At 41.1% G+C, this 20,682-nt stretch overlaps 1 protein-coding gene across 4 annotated transcripts in view; it reads right to left on the bottom strand.

Annotated features, from left to right (window-relative positions):
• Positions 1-1,236: 1,236 nt before the first annotated feature.
• ankfy1 (ankyrin repeat and FYVE domain containing 1) overlaps positions 1,237-20,682 on the bottom strand; it is a 93,133-nt gene continuing 73,687 nt past the window's right edge. For 3 of the 4 annotated variants that reach the window (XM_043718812.1, XM_043718811.1, XM_043718814.1), the window contains exons 16-25: positions 18,910-19,028; positions 17,969-18,125; positions 16,583-16,783; positions 14,579-14,755; positions 12,759-12,906; positions 11,025-11,115; positions 10,532-10,656; positions 8,869-9,015; positions 6,034-6,124; positions 1,237-4,502 (exon numbers count right to left, since the gene is read on the bottom strand). In XM_043718812.1, coding sequence (XP_043574747.1) covers positions 4,370-4,502; positions 6,034-6,124; positions 8,869-9,015; positions 10,532-10,656; positions 11,025-11,115; positions 12,759-12,906; positions 14,579-14,755; positions 16,583-16,783; positions 17,969-18,125; positions 18,910-19,028 — 1,389 coding nt within the window. In that variant the 3' untranslated portion in view covers positions 1,237-4,369. Of the gene's footprint in view, positions 4,503-6,033; positions 6,125-8,868; positions 9,016-10,158; positions 10,238-10,531; positions 10,657-11,024; positions 11,116-12,758; positions 12,907-14,578; positions 14,756-16,582; positions 16,784-17,968; positions 18,126-18,909; positions 19,029-20,682 lie in introns of those variants that run through there. The other variant, XR_006315831.1, reaches the window with a different exon arrangement.

Genomic DNA, 20,682 nt, shown 5'->3' with positions numbered 1-20,682 from the left:
GATAGTTCCTCTCCCTCCACCATCACTGCAATTTCCATCAACTCTAGTTTCGCTAAGCCTCCTTATTGCCATATTGGTCAAATGCACCTTGTCCCAGGCAGTCACTTTGACAAACCAATGCCTGGAGGTGAATGTTTAAACCAAGGCTATAATGAGGTCAGGAGCCAAGTAGGCTCTGCCAGGACCAAGTTATGCTGGCTAATAGCACTACTCATAACCTGAACAAAATTGAAGTCTGGTTAATTATAAAAATGAAACTGCTCTTTGTCAAGTGCAGACACTGGGCTTGCATTTAAACTATCTGCTGTTTCTGGTCATGTGATAGTATTAGTGTCAGCTTTGTGAGAGCCAGGGAGGGAATTCTCCCTCCTTCAAACTGAAATGCCCACATGGGGACTGATCAGTAGGTTGGTAGATTAATTAGACATCAGCACACTACTCTGATGCTCTGCTGCTCCCAAAGAAGTCCATCCTGATAGAATGGTTCTACAAGATGTACTTTGGAGTGTGAAGGTTGTTAGAAAACACGGTCAGTGTTCTGTTACACTCACCAGAAACTACAGGAGAGCAGAAAGCATATCAAAAGTCCCTTGGTGCGTGTATGGAATGAGCTGCCAGAGGAAGTGGTGGAGCTGGTACAATTACAACATTGGATGGGTATATGAACAGGAAGGGGCCAAGTGCTGGTAAATGGGACTAGATTAATTTAAGATAACTGGTTGACATGGACGAGTTGGACCGAAGGGTCTGCTTCTGTGCTGCACATCTGACTCTAAGTGGTCCTTAAATGGAGATGCACTCAAAAGAATCAGAATTTGCTTTAGAATCTAAATCTCCATTCACCTTAAGATTAAATGACCTGATGTGCAACCAGCAACCAATAGGAAAATAGTCAATCTAAGCACAGCAAGGCTGCACAAGTGCAATATAGGTGAATGGTCCTGATTTGTTGCTAGTTGCGATTTCTATATACCAGGTTTCAGGCTTGACAACGCACTGCATATCAGCCAAGAGAAGGCCATCCACTGATCCTAGCCTCAGGGATACCATCACAATCTGAGAACCAGCCACGTGTGAGCTTCATACAGAATGTGCTCGGCCAGAATGAAGAGTGCTTGCTCTTCTTGCACACATGCTGGAAATCTAAATCGCAGTCTCCATTATATCATGTGAAACTTCAAATACACAAGCTCCTACATCTGAGAGAGCTTAAAAAAAAGAACCACACACAGGCACTGAGTTTTACCATTGTATTGTAATGTCTATCATTACAGCTGCATCCCTCACTGTGGCTGCCTAGGTACATGGTGGTTTCCAATACACTCATTTCACAGGGGCACAGGCAGCTGCCATTAAAGTAACACATCTCTGGCATAAGCCTCATTTTATGTGCGATCCACCTTTGGCGATTACAGACTTTAACCCTAGCAACTGTACAAGTGCACACAGTCAGTGCTGGTTACCAAAGAGAATGATATTGATTATCATTTCTCTAAAGCATCACTGCCAGCAATATCTTGGGTACTGTTCAATGACATTGCTGTACAGACTTACCTCACCTACACACTGTAAACATAAGTATACATACACCTTAAGACAATTCTGTGCAATAGGTTCAATGTTAGTGCAAAAACTTAGGCATTACTAAAACAATTTTTCTAATACTGAATAATGGATTAAATGGGGTTAAGGTCTGAAATGAATTTTAACCCATTGAGTGCTTGCTACTCAAACTAAACAGGTCTCACTAAATTAATTTGGTTTTTATTGGGAAGTTGAACTACAATTTTACTCGTCATTTTGTTCAAAAAGCATTCCCTTGCCCTGTTCTAGAATCAATACCTGGATATCAGAAACAGCTCTCAATGGGTTAAAAATCACATTACACAGGAGCAGACTCAAATACAAGGGCACAGGGCAACAGCGAGAGGAGATGACATAAGATGTTGGTGCTTTTGGTGCAACTTGATTCCCTGCAAGTTATTACAGGCCTCGGGGATTGTAATTAAATCGGCCTGCTGGGGTAAAGGGGAATGAGGGAGTTGGCATAAAGCAGCCTGAAAACCACTTCCACCATGTACACCAATATTGGCTGAAGAATCATAGCCCTTTCAAGTTCACTTTAAAAAGAACTGGAGGCAAGCTGTTCTAATAATCACAATTTAAAGAAAGCTTAACTGACCATCTTCAAAAGGACAGATGAAGAATGAAATGCTGGCTGGAATTACATTTTAAAGACATTAAAGACTTATTTAAAAAATATAGCGATGCAAAAGGAGGAGATCTCTCTGCTATGAACTCCTTCACATTGTTTCTCAAAGCTGTTAGTCAAAATATACGAACATTAATTGCTAAAGTGCCAGGGCAAATTGGAAAAATGATCTACTTGAAGGCCAGTATGTCTACAAAAACATGATCTCTTACAATTCTTAAATGTCTACACTATCCAGGTTTTCTAAGAGCTGAAAGTCTCTGGATTTATCTGCTGCTAAATCCCTGGTGGAAATAATGATAGATGACTTGATGCTGTAAAGTCAACTCTGATGCTGCGCTCACAGGACCCGGATATGATGGTGCAGTCACAATACATTTAAAAATAAAAAAAAGGAGAATGGCTTGAAATCTGGCCCAGAGTGTGATTAAAATTTCCCTTTGGAATAAATCCACCAACACGACCACAAATGGCCTCTGACAATGTTTTGGTTCAGAGCAGTAATCACTGAAACGTCTGAAAGTTTATTCAGATCTGCTTCATTACATTGTTTAGCTCTGCTCACAAATGCACCAACATCAGAATACATGGAATGTGTACTCAACAACTGCTGACCTCCACCAAGAATGGAAACTAGAACTCTTTCCAAAAAGGTTGGATTTAGCCTTCATCCCACTCACTGGAGCAGAAACAAGCAATAACATACTCATAGCACAGAATTAGACAGTGGATGTAAATGCAGAATTTCAGCTGGTCACACATTCACTTGCAGCAACAGGCTTTACACCTGAACAGATCAATGCAATAAAGCTGAACATTACCAAAATATCTTGAAGCATTATCTAGCACAGTACAAAATGCATAAAATACAGGAATTGGTAGTCTGAAAATATTTCACACAAATTTGACGACTGTCAAGTGGCAATCCTTAGAATAGTGCTTTAATCAGTGTGACAACACAAATTAGAACGTTGGTCCAAATTTAACCCTTTCCCCTTCAGCAAGGTCAACTTACATAGCATACCCAAAGAGGCCTTCCTAGTCTATTTTAGATACACAGACCCTTGATGAAGGCGCCCAGCACCAGCTAGTTAGAGAAGCAGCTCCAACCGGTCTTGGTTTTCCAGAGGGCCTGCAGTGAGCAGTAGCCGCCCCCTCCAGGATACCTGGTGGAACACAATTATCTGTATTGTGTGACATTGGGACAATTTGCAAACTGAGTTAGTGCTGCATGTGTTGCTCCATATAATGGACATTCAGGCAAACTGAACTAAAACTGGGGAGGTTTATCAACCATTGTTAAGTACTGTTTGTACAGCAAGATTGCCAAAGGCTCTATGAAGATTTTTTAAAACTTGTTCTCTCTCGTTCCAGTTTAAAAAGAGACTATATTCTATCATGTATATGACCACGCATTTGGTCTAAATAGGCAGCACTTCCCTTTTTAAATGCACAAACACATCTATTGGTAATAAAACATTGCTCTAAATTAGTGTTACTAAGTTTGTTCTTGCAGAGATGCAAACCAAGGATTATACATTCAGCTGCTGTCATCTATGATCAGATGATCTATGCAGATCAGAAACTTGACAACCAAACAGACACAGTTACCAGGTAGAGTCTACACAAGAAAAAAAAGACAGGCAATTCCCTCAAGTTGTTACTTGCCTTCACCCCCAGCCCCAAACCAGCTCGTCTATACTGTGTCACGCTTTGACATCTTTTACTGGATCAAGATGACATTGGACAATAACTATTGGGAATGGGAATGGGAAAAGTGTTATTTATAATCAATGAACTGGATTAAAAAGAAAGTACTAGCGAGATCAGAAGCTGGAGAGTGTTAATATGAAAGGTCCTGAATATTTCTACCATACTACCCTAAATCAGAATAGGGTCAAACCCAACCTCAGCCATAAGCACCAGCAGTCAATTCTGATTGATTCACATGGCTATACATCCATCCATTCACGTCAGAGTCCATTAATATACTGGAGAATCAAACAGCATAATTTCAATCGGAGTAACGTAATGCAGTCCCTCAAGTGTTCGGGCTTCTCTTCAAAAAGGTGCCAGTCCAATGTGAGTTCCCCACTGCTGGGAAGGCGCTGTGTAGTGCTGCTAAAACACTAATTATAATGGCAACTCCAACAAGGACTAAGAAACCCCACCCAGGGTCAGCACATCAAAGCAAATGTCGCACACCCTCACAGGCTTGTTCAGATCAAACTTGATGATGGGAATTTCCTTTGTTGAACACTTGTGACAGAGCAGTCGTCCACAATGGCGGCTGAGGGGACAGAGAGGACATGTATCAACACAGATCACAGCTCCTTCAAACACAGCAATGTTATTTCTCTCAATTACCCATACTCTGCCATTAAAAATTAGCAGAGCTGCATTTAACATTAAAACAGTATTTATTGAACAGAATAATTCACTTGTACTCAAAGTGAAACTGCAGATCGGAAACAAAAGCAGAAATTGCTGGAGAAACTGAAGCAGCATCTGTGGAAAGAGAAATGTTATTGTGCTGGAATAAGTCTGGAAAACAATGAGGGAACGTGTGAGGTTATGCACTTTGGTGGAAGAGGCAGCATAAACTATTTTCTAAATAGGGAAACATTTGGGAAATCTGAAGCATGAAGGGACTTAGGAGACATAGTTGAAGATTCTCAAGATTAATATGCAGGTTCAGTTCGCAATCAGGAAGGCAAATGGAATCTTAGCATTTATTTCCAAGAGGGCTAGAACACAAGAGCAAGAATTTACTGCGGAGTCTGGGTAAGGCTCTAGTCAGACCACTTTTGGAATATTGAGTGTGGTTTTGGGGCCCAGCATCGAAAGGAGGATGTGCTGGTCTTGGAGGAAGTCAAGAGGTGCTTGATAAGAACAACTCTCGAGACAAAGGGCTTGACATGAGCAGCCTTGAGGACACTGGCTCTGTCCTCAATCGAGTTGAGGAGGATGAGGGGGAAATTTCATTGAAAACTTACTGAATACTGAGAGTCTGGATACAGTGGACACCGAGAAGATGGTTTCACTACAGGAGAGGCTAGCACCAGAAGGCACAGACTCAGAGTGAAGGTACAACCCTTCAGAACAGAGGAGGAATTGCTTCAGCCAAAGGGTGGTGAATCTGTGGAACTCATTACTGCAGAAGACTGTGGCGGCCCCATCATTGAGTGTATTTCAGACAGAGATATCTAGGTTCTTGATTAGTATAGGGATCAAATATTAGAGGAACAAGGCAAGAGAACGGGGTCGAGAAACACAGCAGCTACAATTGAATGGTAAAGCAGGCTCGGTGGGCCGAATGGCCCAATTCTGTCCCTCCATCTTATGGAGCATCTTGCCACAGATACTCCCAGATCTGTGGAGTTTCTCCTGCAATTTGTTCTCCCCTTTTTTTTAATAAGCCTGTTAACAGCTAATTAAGAGCGCAGGGTAGAACATGACAACTGGTTGGGGTTTAACCCGAAGGTCACCATGCCTCAGTCAAGAGGAAGAGATGTTTGGGGGAAATTGCCCCTTGAAAATAACCTCAGCCAGTGTGGGAATCAAACCTACACTGTTAGCATCATTCTGTATTGCAAAACAGCCTCCCAGCCAACTGAGGAAATCAACCTCCATTATTTGGGGGTTAATGCATCTTTAAAAAACAAAATTCAGTTTAAACATGAGTATTTGTTTTAAAAAAAAAGGATGCAAAACATATTGGTCAAGGGCAACTAAGGATAAGTAACAAGTGCTGGCCCAGTCAACAACACCCACACCCTACCAGTGATTTTAAAAAAAAGGTCATGCAAAAGGTAACGCACCAATGATGTTTTCGCATGGTAACACCAAACTTGGAAATGCACTCAAAGCAATTCGAGCCCTCACACCATGGCGGCTCCTTGGACAGCATGTCTGAAAACAGCAACAATTAAATAGTTTGGAAGTTGTCAGATAATTTTTAGGTCTCCATCTCTTTTCCCAGAAATAAAGTGCACTGAACACAAAATTGTTTACATGCCGGTATCAGATTCTCAGGATGCAGTGATTCATTGACGAAAGAAATCGCCAGCCTCCTTTCAAAGGGCAATGGGGAGGGAAGTTAAAATCATGGCTAAGTCACACAGACGGAGAACACAAACACAGACGGAGACACAGGAATAGCATACAAACATTAAAAGAGGCTTGAGCCTTCAGACAAAATGACAAGAAGAAAGTGGAGTCCTATTGAAAGGGATAAGGGACATACCGCAAGGTGTTATCAAAAGCCCAGCATTTCATTGCGCATATAAACAGAGTCTGATTAAACAAAGACTGCAGAATACAGAGTTTACTCAGTGTTTCCTTCACACATCTGTGAAAAAAAATGTATATATGACCTTACATGAACAGTTTGAGCAATATAGTTGAATAACTGAAAAGATAGTGGAGATATTAGTAGTGATCTTCCAGGAATCACTGGTGTCAGGGAGGGTAACAGAGGACTGGAAAAATCACTAACGTAATCTCACTGTTTAAAAAGGGAGTAAGGCATAAGGCAGGAAATTACAGGCCAACTAGCCTGACCTCAATTATTGGTAAGATTTGGGAGCCCATTGTGAAGGATGAGATTTCTCAATACTTAGGAGTGCATGGTAAAGTAGGCAGAGTCAGCGTGGTTTCATCAAGGGAAGGTCGTGCCTGACAAATCAGTTAGAATTCTTTGAGGTGGTAACAAGGAGAGCCAATGGAGGTTATCTGCTTGGATTTCTAGAAGGCCTCTGACAACATGTGGCACAGGAGGAGGCCAAGTAAGATAAGGTCCCATAGTGGCAGATAGAAGCTTGGCTGTCTGGCAGAGAGTGGGGATACAAGGGTCCTTCTCACGATGGCAGCCGGTGACTAGTGGTGTTCCACAAGGGCCAGTGTTGGGACCACAGGTTTTCACTTTATACATTCATGATCTAGGTGAAGGCATTCTGGCTAAGCTTGCAGATGACACAAAGATAGGTGATGGGGCAGGTAGCATTGAGGCGGCAAAGATGCTGAAGTAGGTGTTTGGACAGCTTAGGAGAATGGGCAAAGGAAGTGGCAGATGGAATAGAATGTGGGAAAAGGAGATCATGCACTTTTGGTAGGAGGAAGAAAGGCATGGACTATTTTTAAATGGGGAGAAAATTCAGAATCTGAATCGCAAAATGAATTGCAGTCCTACTTCAAGATTCGCAAGTTAAAGTTCCAGGTTGAGTCATTAGTTGGGAAAGTAAATACAAAATGTTGGCATTTATTTTGAGGGGACTAGAATATAAAAACATGGATGTTATTGAGGCTTTAAAAAGACTCTGATCAGACCACATTTGGAGTAGTGAGCAATCTTGGGCCCCATACCTCAGGAAGGATGTACTAGGCCTGGAGCAAGTGCAGAGGAGGCTCATGAGAATGATCCCAGAAACGAAAGGCTTAACATATGAGGAATGTTTGAGGACTCTGGGTCTGTCCTTGATGGCGTTTAGGAGGATTTTGAGGGGGGGGGGGGGGGTTGAGGAGAAAGATCTGATTGAAACTTACAAAACACTGAACAGAGAGGACCATGGGAAGATGTTTCCATTAGCAGGAGGAGACTAGGACCCGGAGGGCACAGCTTTAAAATAAAGGGAAGACCTTTTAGAATGGAGATAAAAGGAAAAATTCCACCAGAAAATGGGGAATCTATGGAATTCATTGCCACAGAAGGCTGTGGAGGCCAGGTCATTGAGTATACTTAAAACAGCGATTCTTGATTGTCAAGGGGTAATCGAAGGTTACAGGAGCAAGCAGGAAAATGGGTTTGCGACACTTATCAGCCATGACTGAATGGTGGAGCAGACACATAGGAGCAGAAGTTAGGTCATTCAGCCCAATGCCTTTTGATCAGTTGTGACATCTACAACAAATCCCTCCCTAAAAAGCAACACCGTCAGAATTGAGGAAAAATTGCATTTTAAAGAAAATTAAGTTTAAACACTTGCATTTTATACATCCTAAAAAAAAACGTGGTCAACTGAGGTTCCTGCTCTTAATTTTGGAGCAGAAGTAGTTCAGTTTGAGCTAGGCAAGTATTACACTGTCTTACAAAGCTAGAAAACTTTACCCAAAGACCTGAATCACAGTTTATAGAGTCAGAAGTCATCAAACCATACAGCAAAAGGAACAGACCCTGCAGTCCAACTTGTCCACACCAACCACACTTCCCAAATGGGACCTCGTCCTATTTGCCAGCATTTAGCCCACATCCCTCCAAACCCTTGCTATTCAGCTGCCCATCAAGATATACCCACCTCCACCATTTCCTCTGGCAGCTCGTTCCATACACGTACCAACTGCATGAAAAGTTACCTTTTTTAAAAAAAATCTTTCCCATCTCACCGTAAGTCTTCAGTTTTGACTCTCCCACCATGATAAAGAATAGAATATTACTTTCATCTCCTGTTAATAAACGATTCATGTTTGATGGTAACTATTTCAGATGCCAATTGCAATACTGGAATTTAAACACTTAATGTATTGGTTACTAAGTGACTCTCCATTCAAGTACTAAACAAAACATTTGTAAAGGATTGCATGTGTTAAAAGGGCAGCTTATTAATTTTTGTTACTGTAAAGGGACCTGGTGAATAAATTGCCATGATTTTAAACATTACCTAGAAGCCTGAAGAGCAGCTGTTTGGTGGCCACCTGGTAATTAAAGATGTTGGTCCCTTGATTGTTGTTGACTCCCAGACGTGCTCCAGCTCGAACAATGGCCCGACACAGGTTAGCATTGCCCTTCATGTAAGCCAAAAGCAGGACTGCCAGCAAGACAGGTCACATGTTAAACCAGAAATACTGACAACACACTACACTACACCAACTCAGAGGCGCAATTTCTATTAATTCAAACATTACCTTCAGCTTGAGTTTTAATGCAAGGTGGCACAAAGCATAATCTTCCATAAAACTGCAACAGTCAACATTTCACCCAACTTCTACCATTTCAACAGATCAGCATCTCATTCCACATCATGTAATGCTTAGATTGTTTTAATGAGCTCTCAGACACTTGGCTTTAGGAGAGGGGACTGCTTCACAGGCAGCAGTTAATGGAAATAAGTTAGCTATTGGTGAAACAGCTTCTGCTCATCATTTTTTAAAAATTCTTCAATGAGATATAGAAATCACTGGTAGTCAGTTAGTTCTCACCCATCCTTAATTGCCACTCGAACGGAGTGGCTTGCCAGGCCATGTCAGTGGACATCTAAAGAGTCAACTACGTTATTGTGGATCCAGAGTCACTGATCGGCTAACAACCTCAGATTTCCTTCCCTAAAAAAGGCCATTAATGAATAAGATGGATTTCTTAAAGATAAAGAAAAATTCAACATCCCAGATTTTATAAAATGGAACTTAAATTCCACCAGCTGTCATTGAGAGATTTGAATCCCCAGAGCATTACTAGTCCAGTGACATTACCATGCCCCTCTGGAATTATTAATGCTTTCCTTTAGGCTAGGCTAAGGAAATTCAAAAATTAAAAATAATTAAAATCTAAGACCAACAGGTAATGTTTTAAGAAACAGAGCTGCTGCTCAACAGCCCCAATAATCTATTCCTGTTTCGATTTCATGGGATTACCTGTGCATCTCACACTCACTCAGATTGCATAAAACAAACATGAGACATATCCACACCAGTGAAACGTACAGCATCGTATTGCTAGTGTATCAGCGGAGAGATAGGCAGGTGAGACGTGCAGAATATAACACTGCACTGGGGATATGGTCACTGAATCTGGTATGGGAGGCTCTGACCCAAAAAAAAAAAATCACCAGATGGTTCTCACTCCATTCTGTCTCTCCCCAAGTTCACGTCACCTCCAGTACATGTTCCAACATTTGCCAAGTTATACAACAGCATTTTGCAGCTGTGGTTTAAGGATTCTTCCAAATTCTAACCGTTTCATCCTGCACGGATGCAGATCATACTCTTCTTGGGATGCTGAACAGATTTGGAGTCTTCCTATGTAGTCACTATCTGCAATAAGAGGATTAAATATGTGGTTTCCACCTCCTGGATATCTTCGCACTAAAATTCCAGTGTAATTCTGCTCCATATTGAGAAGCATGCATCTGAGACCAGCCAGTACAATTCATAATAATTCATCAATTTTGGATTACCAAGGGAAAATTAAATCCTGAGTGGTGTCAAGTTGTCTCAAGTAGCAATAACCACAGACTTGAAAAATAATGTCAGAAGCACTATACTCTATAGATTTTTAAATACTACTACACTTGAGGAGCTGATTTTGCCAATCAGTTGAATGCTTACCTGTGTTGCCTTCAGAATCTGGCTTATCCAAGGGGTAGTCAGGCATACATTCCAAGAAAAGTTCAAAGATGGTTGCTGCATTTTCCTTCCCATAATGTCCCAAGACATGCATAGGTGACTGCCCCCTATGAACAGGGCAAAAGAACAATCAGAATATCACCAACCACCATTGATTTGAGTGTAGATACAGAAACAAGCAGCCTTTACGTTAGCATTGCCTGCAATAAATGCTCGGAGGCTAATGATTCTGTGGAACATTTGTTTGCTGTTTAATTGGATCAAAAACCTTAAAAGTGAAGTGAAAGCTGGTTCATCACTAATACCAACCGTAATTCCAAAGTTAGTGTATTCATTTCAAACTCTCTTCGTAAGTCAGGCAACATACCCTTATCAGTCAGTCAATGGAGCACCACACACATTTTCTACACAGACACACACTGAACTGGAAACTTTAGATCTCATATAAGCTTCCTTCAGTCTTGGACGGTCATACCTCAGATTGAAGACTTCAGCATCAACACTACATTCGGTTAGAAGGACACGCACGACGTTCAGGCGGCCGTGCATAACTGCCAAGTGAAGAGCTGCCAAACAACAGTTAAAAGATCAGAGATTCATTTCGGCTAACAGAAAACAGATACACCAAGATGTCGCTCAGCCTACGTTGCAGTTGGTGTGTTAATAAAACCCAAATCCTGAATATGGTCTTTTGAGTATTCCAGAGATTGTGTTTCACTTTCTCCCCCCCCCACCCCACCTCCCACACCTGACCAGTTTTAAATCCTATATAACAATTGATACAAATGAATGATTGAACACAACAGCAAAACATTGAACAGTACCAGAGTCACAGATCAGTTATCCAAGTCATACTAGCTTGCCTGTACCAAGTTCGGTAACTTCAAAGCTAGCTTCCTTAGTTAACTGTAAGCAAACAAGAGTTGGTGGGGGGGCTGGGGGCATAACAAATCTGGCAGTGACTTAAACTGGACCAGAAACCACAGCAGACCCGCATCATTAACTCTCTCTCTGCAGACCCTGCCAGACCAGCTGAACTTTTTCTAGCTTTTTTTTTGGTATGTCAGATTTTCAGCATTCAGGACTGTGTGTTAAGACATAGCAGCATTGATCTACAAGGGAGCTTTACTCTTTTGAGATATATTCCATTCTTTTACAATAGTCCTCATTCTGTCGAGCACCATATCTCACCGACAGCCAGCAAAAAAAGTGATAATTTTAAAATCTGTTCATGTTGCAGCAAAAAGTAACTGTACAAGGCTGACTGAATCGTAAGCCAAGGATAATGAGGCATAGCTACCTTTGGTTCAGACTCTACATAAAGCGATTTTAGTCAACCTGCTCAGATGTATTACAACACCTTTGCAGCAGGTGGGAGTTGAACTTGGGAGGTAGGGATACGGGTATTGTGCTGCAAGGATCCCAAAAGACTCCACATTTCCCCTCAAATACAGATCAGCTGGTGCCGGGGAACACTTTGGTTTTGGGTCCACTGATAATCAGCTCACTATCAACATCCTGACTAATGTGACACCAATCTCAGTCTCATTTTACAGATCTTAATTCAGCAGCACTCTCCATAACCTCTATTCATTTACTCTTACAGATCTACCATTTAGAATTGCAAATGCTCTTTATCTGCTCCATACACAGCACCATATCCAACCTCCGAGGCTGACTATTCTAGCTCCAAGCTCAGCTGTCAAAAGGTGTTATGGAAATCAACCACTTACATGGCCCTGGCCTCACATCACCATTGAAGGAAAGGTTTAAATAACAAAATGCTCCCAGATTGAAATACCCGAAAATGAGCCCAACGTGGACAAATGGATAATGTTACAAAACATGTATTATGGAGACAGCCATGATGCAAAAGATATCTTCCTTCCTTGTCCATTTCTGTCCTCATGAATCCTCAATTCCATTGCTTAACTCGCAGCTAAGCCTTTAGCTGAAGACATACCAAGTTCTGGAACTGCATATTGTAATTTCTACAATATATCTAATCAAATAATGTCTTGCCCAGACTGTTCCTAAAATTGCCTTCTCTGGCTATAGTGTAAAATTCAAGCTTCCTAGATGATGTCTTGTGATGTCTTGCATTAAAAGGTCACAAAGTTTAAGGTGCAGTTCAGAAAGTGGTTTCAAAAAGCATGTTTAACAAGGAGTGGTCACAACTGTTTAGTCATTTCATGCAAAAATCTCCTACCGTTGTTCCCATTCTCATCAACAGCAGAAAATTCCACACCATTCTCCAGAAGTACCGAACAGATAGTTGGCAGGTCCTGTTGAGCTGCCAGATGGAGAGCATTCTGACGGTGTTTCGTTAGCTCATTCACCTTGGCCCCTGCAAGCAGCTGAAACACAGGAAATACTCACTGGGGTAATATGGATCACAAACAATCAAAGCTGAAAAGGTGTTGCTGGAAAAGCGCAGCAGGTCAGGAGAACAGGAGAATCGACATTTCGGGCATGAGCCCTTCTTCAGGAAGAAGGGCTCATGCCCGAAACGTCGATTCTCCTGCTTTTTGGATGCTGCCTGACCTGCTGCGCTTTTCCAGCAAAACTTTCAGCTCTGATCTCCAGCATCTGCGGTCCTCACTTTCTCCAAACAATCAAAACCAACAGCACTTTCATTTGACAGCAAGACAAAAGAGGAAAAACCAAAGCAAGTTATATAAAACTTAACAGAAAACAGGGATATATAATTGAGGAATAAAAACCTAGCAATGTAAAGCAACCCTGACAAGAGTAATTTGTTTTGGAGTCTTGGACCACATGGTATAATCATTAATAGGTTCAGTAGTGCAACACAAAACAAGAATGAGTTGTAACGTACGGATAATCTAAGCTCATCTACGTCAAAGGCTTACACTCAGTTTGCAGAGTTCAAACATTACACTGACAGGGATAGGACAAGGAATAGGCAGGAGAAATGGAATAATGGAGACTGTATAAGCAAAATGTTTCCAAAGACTCATTTGCAAGAATGGTGTGAAACCTCAATTTATTCCTGGTGACCAAACAAATACTAGAATATAAATCAGGGCACAGAGCTATCATGGTCTTGCAACCAACAAAATAAGCTTAAAATGATTCTTTACTTCATAACTTCTATTCCTATGCAATATCTAATAAAAAGGCTTACACTCAGTTTGCAGAGTTCAAACATTACACTGACAGGGATAGGACAAGGAATAGGCAGGAGAAATGGAATAATGGAGACTGTATAAGCAAAATGTTTCCTAAGACTCATTTGCAAGAATGGTGTGAAACCTCAATTTATTCCTGGTGACCAAATAAATACTAGAATATAAATCAGGGCACAGAGCTATCATGGTCTTGCAACCAGCAACAAAATAAGCTTAAAATGATTCTTTACTTCATAACTTCTATTCCTATGCAATATCTAATAAAAATGGCCATTTACATCTGCATGACTTTCTTAGATTCAATCCAACTGTTACAAAGGTGCACAGTCAAGCGTTGACCAAGGTTCGACAAAAGTTTACTATAACAACTTCAGTACTTTTCAACGCATTGCATCTACAAATAAAAAACTCTGGTGCCAGTTTTAACCATGATTTTAGTATCTGCACCTCTCCAGCTCCTTTTGCTGTCCCATTCAGCCGCACTCTGCAAACAGCACATTGCCTCCTTGATTCCTGCTATATGAACCATGTATAAGAGTTTGACTGGTTGAGTCTGAGTCTTGGAATTATAAGACTGCCCTCATGCCACTAGAGGGAGGGAGAGAGGGCGATACCCCCCACCCCCCAGCCCCTTGCCACCTCAGCAATTCAGTCTCTACTCTAGCAAAGTTAAACAATTGCAGGTCATCTTCAGACTTACTCCACTATCAGCGTTGCTCCCTCAATTGGTCTGGTCTAAAGGAGGTCTTAGCCCCAAACCTTAAACATTGCTGCAAAGTTCATTACCTTATTCTACCATAATATTTGAGTTACAGTACATCAGGGGAAGGCAATAAGCACTTCTAGAAATCTCAGTGTACCATCACATTGTGCTTACCAGATTACGGACTATTATCTCAGAGCCCGCTTGTACTGCAAGGTGCAGTGGTGTAAGCTTGGATGCATCCTGCACTCGGGAGTTCACGTTAGCCTGCACGCTAATCAGGAAGAGCACACTCTCAATGTCAGAGTTCTGTACAGCAATGTGAAGAAAGTTTCGTCCCTTGTTATCAACCTGTTAGCAGGGAGATTAGAATTGCACACATTATTCCAATAGTGGTCTAACTAATGTCCTGTACAGGCCCATAATCCCCTCCTATTCATAAACGCATCCAGATGCCTTTTAAAATGCTGTAATTGTACCAGCCTCCACCACTTTCTCTGGTCACTCAATCCATACATGCACCCCCCCCCCCCCCCCGAATGAAAACGTTGTCCCTTTCGGTCCTTTCTAAATATTCCTCCCCTCACCCTAAACCAATGCCCTCCAGTTTTTGATTCCCCTACCCCAGAGAAAAAGACCCTGGCTATTTACCCTATCATATCCCTAATGATTTTATAAAGAGCCTCCCATGTTCAAGGGAAAATAGCTCCAGTCTATTCAGCCTTCTAGCTCAAACCCTCCAATCTTGGTGACATCCTTGTACATCTTTTCTGAACCCTTTCAAGTTTCACAACATCCTTCCAAAGCAGGGAAATCAGAATTGCACACATTATTCCAATAGTGGCCTAACCAATGTCTTGTACAGCTACAAGATGACCTCATTTCCTATACTCAATGCACTGACCAATAAAGGTAAGCATACCAAATACCTTCATCATTCTCCTGTCGACCTGTGACTCCACTTTCAAGGAGCTGAGCCTGCACTCCAAGGTTGCTTTGTTCAGCAACACTCCCCAGGAGTGAAGGTGTGAAAAGTCCTATCCCGATTTGACTTTCCAAAATGCAGCATCTCACATTTGTCTAAATTAAAGCCCATGTGCCACTCCACAATACATTAAAGTTCCAAGTGACAAACTTATCAAGTTAAGGCTACTGTGTGCTTAATCTTGGAATTTATAAGTAAAATCATTTGGTTTGTTGTATTTTAAATTTGTTTTGATAATTTTTTGTTAAAACAATATCTGCAATATTGCATGCTCACATTCCAGTGACAGACTAATCCATTAGAATGAAAATGAACCTAAACAGAATTTATTAAGTGAGGTTTCTGTCTGGGATTTCACTGGTCTTAGAAGATCAGTTAGAATCATAACAAAAACAATACAGTTGATCTTTGAACAGAACATTATAAAGGATACCAAGCCTAGGCCATGCAGCAAGCAAACTACCTTCTCCCTTGCTCATCCTTTTGCTTCCTTTCCCCGCATATACTTATCCAGCTTTTTATTAAATGCATCTATTCTATTCACTTTCACTACTGGTGGGGATTGAAGTGAAGTTAGACAAAGTAAAGAAGTATTTCTGCTGAATTCCACATTTGATACTCTGGGGGCTACAATACATTGATTGCCAATGGATTTGTTCTTCCCCACACACCAGGGAACAGAATCTAAAATATTCACAAAATCTCTCATTCCACAGAACGTTTTAGGAACACAGTCTCTATTCCAACTACTCATGTCAGTCCAGGCTACCAACTGTGTGACAAACTACAACACATTTAAGGACAATTTCCAGTACAGAACCTGATGTCAGTCAAGACACCTATTAAAGGGAACCCAGCTGATTCAAACCTAGGTTACAGAGATTAAATTACTGTGCTAATATACAATCATATCCACATTCACTTTTAAATCATATCTGCGTCAAATGTAGTATTTTTACTACCTAGCTAGAAATAACTAGCTGAGAGAGATAACAGCGTCAAGCAGCAAGCTGAATAATTTTAAAATATGCAAGCTGATCTTTTTCAGTTTGGACCTAGTTATTCCAAGTTTCCAACTCAGACCTCAACACTCAGTAACCCTGCAGCTGTCAGACCAGTCAACTTCTTTCAATCAAAATGATGTGAAATACCACAATCAAAAAAAACAGTAGTGTGGTAAGTGTCACTCTTGCCTGTTCAGCTGCCCCTGGCTCCCGTTTGAGGATAGACTCTGCGGCCTTGTTGTTCTTGTAGGTCATAGCACAGGCAAACGGCGTGAGACCCTGCCGATCCCTTACATTTAACCGGATATCAGGATGAGAGATCAGAAGCTGAATGATTACACTGTGCTGGTTGCTAATAGCAACATGGATCGGAGTCCTTCCCTCAGCATCCTTGAAAATTTAAAAAGGAAAGCTTGTTACCTGAGCATAATTAGTCAAAGGCATTAACACCAAGATTAGCATTCACAACATGATCTGTTCTACCAATTTTATGTAACCTACCAGGTTGCAACATTAAGACACATTATACAACAGAAACTCTACTGCTGATTTCTGTTGATACTTAATTTATGGGCAAGTAAAATATTCAGGACCAGGCTAAAGTAGTTTCTGAAACTAACCAAGTTAGCATTGTGTCTTTTCGAAAACAATGTCTAATGTCGGCAATTCTTTAGTTGCCACCTGCTACATTGGTCAAGCAGCCATTTGAATAAGAGTTGGGAAAACGACCATCAGCAGCACAAACATTAAAACCCAGTAAGGAGGGGGACACAAACAACTCAAGTATTATTTTGGTGAATGCCATACTGCTAAAATTTCAGAGCCCAGAAAATGCTGGAACAGACTCTAGTCAGACAGCTTCTGTGGAGAAGAACAAAGTTAATGTTTCAGGTTGCTGACCTTTCACCAGAACTAGAAATTGCAACGAAAGGTCATTGATACGAAACATGAACATAATCTCTCCACTGACAGAAATGAAACTTCACTTTTCGTTCAGAACTCCATTGCATCTTTACCCGACTGCCCAGGCACACTCACCCACTCTGCAAAGGAATCAGCAGTAGTCTCTTTAGCCCAGATACCTAACAGTAATTTCTGCTGAATAATCCTTCAGGTTTCTGTGTATTTCTGTTATAAAGAGGTCACCTTTAACTCAATGTGCTTTTTCATCAGAATTTGGAAAACAGATATTTCCAAAAGATACAATTCAGGGCTTGAGGCACAATAATTTCAACCGTCAATGTAAAAATGAGCGCGCTTGGTTAGAGTTGTATTCAGAAACAAATAAGCTTCAGTCTTCTGTTACTTTCTCATTCCATTCTTCACATTTCCCCCATTTTCTGTGACCGTACCCTTTAATAATTTTTCCCGAAACCACAGTTTTACACAAGAAAAAGGTCAAAATACTTCAGGGGGATTCATCCATTGCTTAAAAGTGGGTCATCGCAGCAACAATAGTGCAAGGACAGAGACAGCAAAATTTCTTTTATGTTTAAACCTACCTCAGCATGTCCAGTAAGTATAACCAGCCAAAATATATCTGAAATAAATAGTCTCTCGTATACAATCACTGACCTGTGTATTTACATTGGCACCAAACTCCAGAAGGCACTGCACTATTTCTTCAAGGCCCCAGCTTGCTGCCATGTGTAATGGTGTCTGTCCATCACGTGCCTCCTCATCACCTTCACCATTGGGACCTGGTCGCCTTGGACTGTTTCCATCACACCCACTGGAAGTGAAACAAAGTTGTTATGGCTCTACGGGTGTATCCACTGACTTGAGTGTTATGACTAAGCTTTCTAATTGATTTAGCAGTGGAAAAATACTGAATCATTCTTCCTCATCCATGGGGATCAATATCTAGCCATTAATCAAATGCGCATTATTTGCACCACATTTTGAAATATCATGGCGTTACTGGATTTTAAAATGTAAAAGCTTGTACAATTTGCAGGATTTTTTTTTTTTTTAAAATGAAGTACAGTTCCAGAAACGGACACTGATATTTAAACTGTTGTTTGAGCCTGTTTTCAGGAACTCTAGACCGTCTGCCCTTTTGTCTTAATCTTCAGAAGAGAAGCTCATTCACGAAACAACACTAGGGAGGGGGTCAGGGTTAATTCATTGCTCTCATTTACGGATCATGAACACCAGTTATCAGAAATTCCTCAAGAAAAACCAGCAGAAAGCAAAGGCTACATCACTAGCCAGTCTGTCAAAGTGACCAACTTCAAAACAATGGATTTACTCAAGAAACATCTGAACAGCTAGGGTGCACAGTACCTTCCCTCCCAGTGTTACAAGCTGGATGGCTCGGAGAATCTTGGAAGTCACTAATAATCAGAAAACTTAAGGACCTATAACATTTGTAATGACTAGTTGGAATTTTATTTTATGCTTTGCTTCAAAAAATTTATTCTACAAAAGTAGACCGTTAGGAAGAGATCTGAAGGGCTATATTGCAGTTTTGCAAATAATAATTAATACAGCAGTTTTAACATCACAATCTACACCTGCGAATGAGGAAGCAGCCAGAGTTTTCATTATTTTCATCAATAGCTCGATGTAACAGAGTCTGCAGACATCCCCCAGGTCCAGGACCCCAACATGTTGCATCACAGCCATGTCTGACCTGAAATTAAACAGAGGTTCCAGTTGAAAGTGAAGTTTGCCATGTTGGAACGGGAGCAGGCTAATTAGTCCCTCAAGCTCCTTCACTATTAAAGGAGATGATAACTGATATATCCATCTTTGCTTTATATCCTTTAACACCTTTGGTTGATGAATAAAAACAAATCATTTTTTAAAAAAAATTATTGATCCAGTATCAATTGCCTTTTGACCAAGAGCATTTTGAAGGTTCTCTGAAGAACCACTTCCAGGCTTCACTCCTTAAGGACTGCTTCTATAAACCAGAGTGCTCAACTTAACTAGCAAAAATAGCTTCTCTCCTTCTACCCTCCCACTTCTGCTTGAAGTTGTGTTCCAATAAGAAAAAAAATATATAGACAAAAATGTCAGATTCTGTTTTTCTCAAAGGCCAATGCAAATGCAGTGTTATGGAGCAGCTTGATCCAACCACAAGACAGGATTTGGTCATTACAGCTTTGAGATCAGTTAAAGCTGCTCATCTGGAACTTGGTGAAATGCCACTTGGACGTTTAGGTATATCAGAGTCAGAGTCACTCAGCATGGAAACAGATTCTTTGGTCCAGTCCAAACTGAACATAATCCTAAACTAAACTCACCCTGTCTGTGTCTGGCCCATATCCCTCCAAACCTTATCTATTCATGCACTTATCCAAATGTCTTTTAAACATTGGAATTGTATCTGCATCCACACTTCCCCAGGAAATTCAGTCCATATGCAAACTACCTTCTGTAAAATATTTGCCCCTCATGTCTTTAAATCTTTCTCCTCTCACCTTAAAAATATGCCCTTTAGTCTTGAAATGCCCCATCCTTGGGAAAAGGCACCTACCATTAACCCTACCTACATCTCAATTTTGTAAACCTCTAACAAGGTCACCTCACAATCTCCTGTGCTTTAGTAAACAAGGTCCCAGTATCTCTTATAGCTCAAACATTCCACACCTGGCAACATCCTGTAAACCTTTTCTGAATCCTCGCCAGCTTAATAATATCCGTCCTATAACTGGGAGACCAGAACTGGACATAGTGCTCCAGAAGAGGCCTCACCAATGTCCTAAACAACCTCAACATGACTTCTCGACTCCTATACTCAAAAGGAGTGAGCAATCAAGACAAGATGTGGAGGAGCCAGTGTTGGACTGGGGTGTACAAAGCTAAAAATCACAACACAAGGTTATAGTCCAACAGGTTTTTGTTTGGAAGCACTAGCTTTCAGAGGACTGCTCCTTCAGATTCAGGAGTGTAGCACTGGAAAAGCACAGGTCAGGCAGCATCCGCAGAGCAGGAGAATCGATGTTTCGGGCATAAGCCCTTCAAAGCAGTCCTCATTTTCTCCTCCCTGCTCCTTCGCCAGGTAGCTCACACCTTTTTAGCCAGTCTAAATGTGACACAAACTTCAAAGAATTATGTACCTGAACCCCTAAGCCCCCTCTGTTCTACAATACCATCCAAGGTCCTACATTAAATTGTGCAAGTCTTGTCCTTATCCATTGTACAAAAATGCAATACTTCACATTTGTCCAAATTGAACTCCTCCTGCCATTATTCAGCCCTTGACCCACTTGATCAAGATCCTTTTGTAATCTTAAAACATTCTTCACTGTCTATTATGCCACCAAACTTACTAGCCATGC

This window comes from Chiloscyllium plagiosum, chromosome 28 (genome assembly GCF_004010195.1).
Source record: "Chiloscyllium plagiosum isolate BGI_BamShark_2017 chromosome 28, ASM401019v2, whole genome shotgun sequence".
NCBI lineage: Eukaryota > Metazoa > Chordata > Chondrichthyes > Orectolobiformes > Hemiscylliidae > Chiloscyllium > Chiloscyllium plagiosum.
Note: the sequence above shows the minus strand (reverse complement) of the source record. Positions and strands in the feature narration are given on the sequence as shown.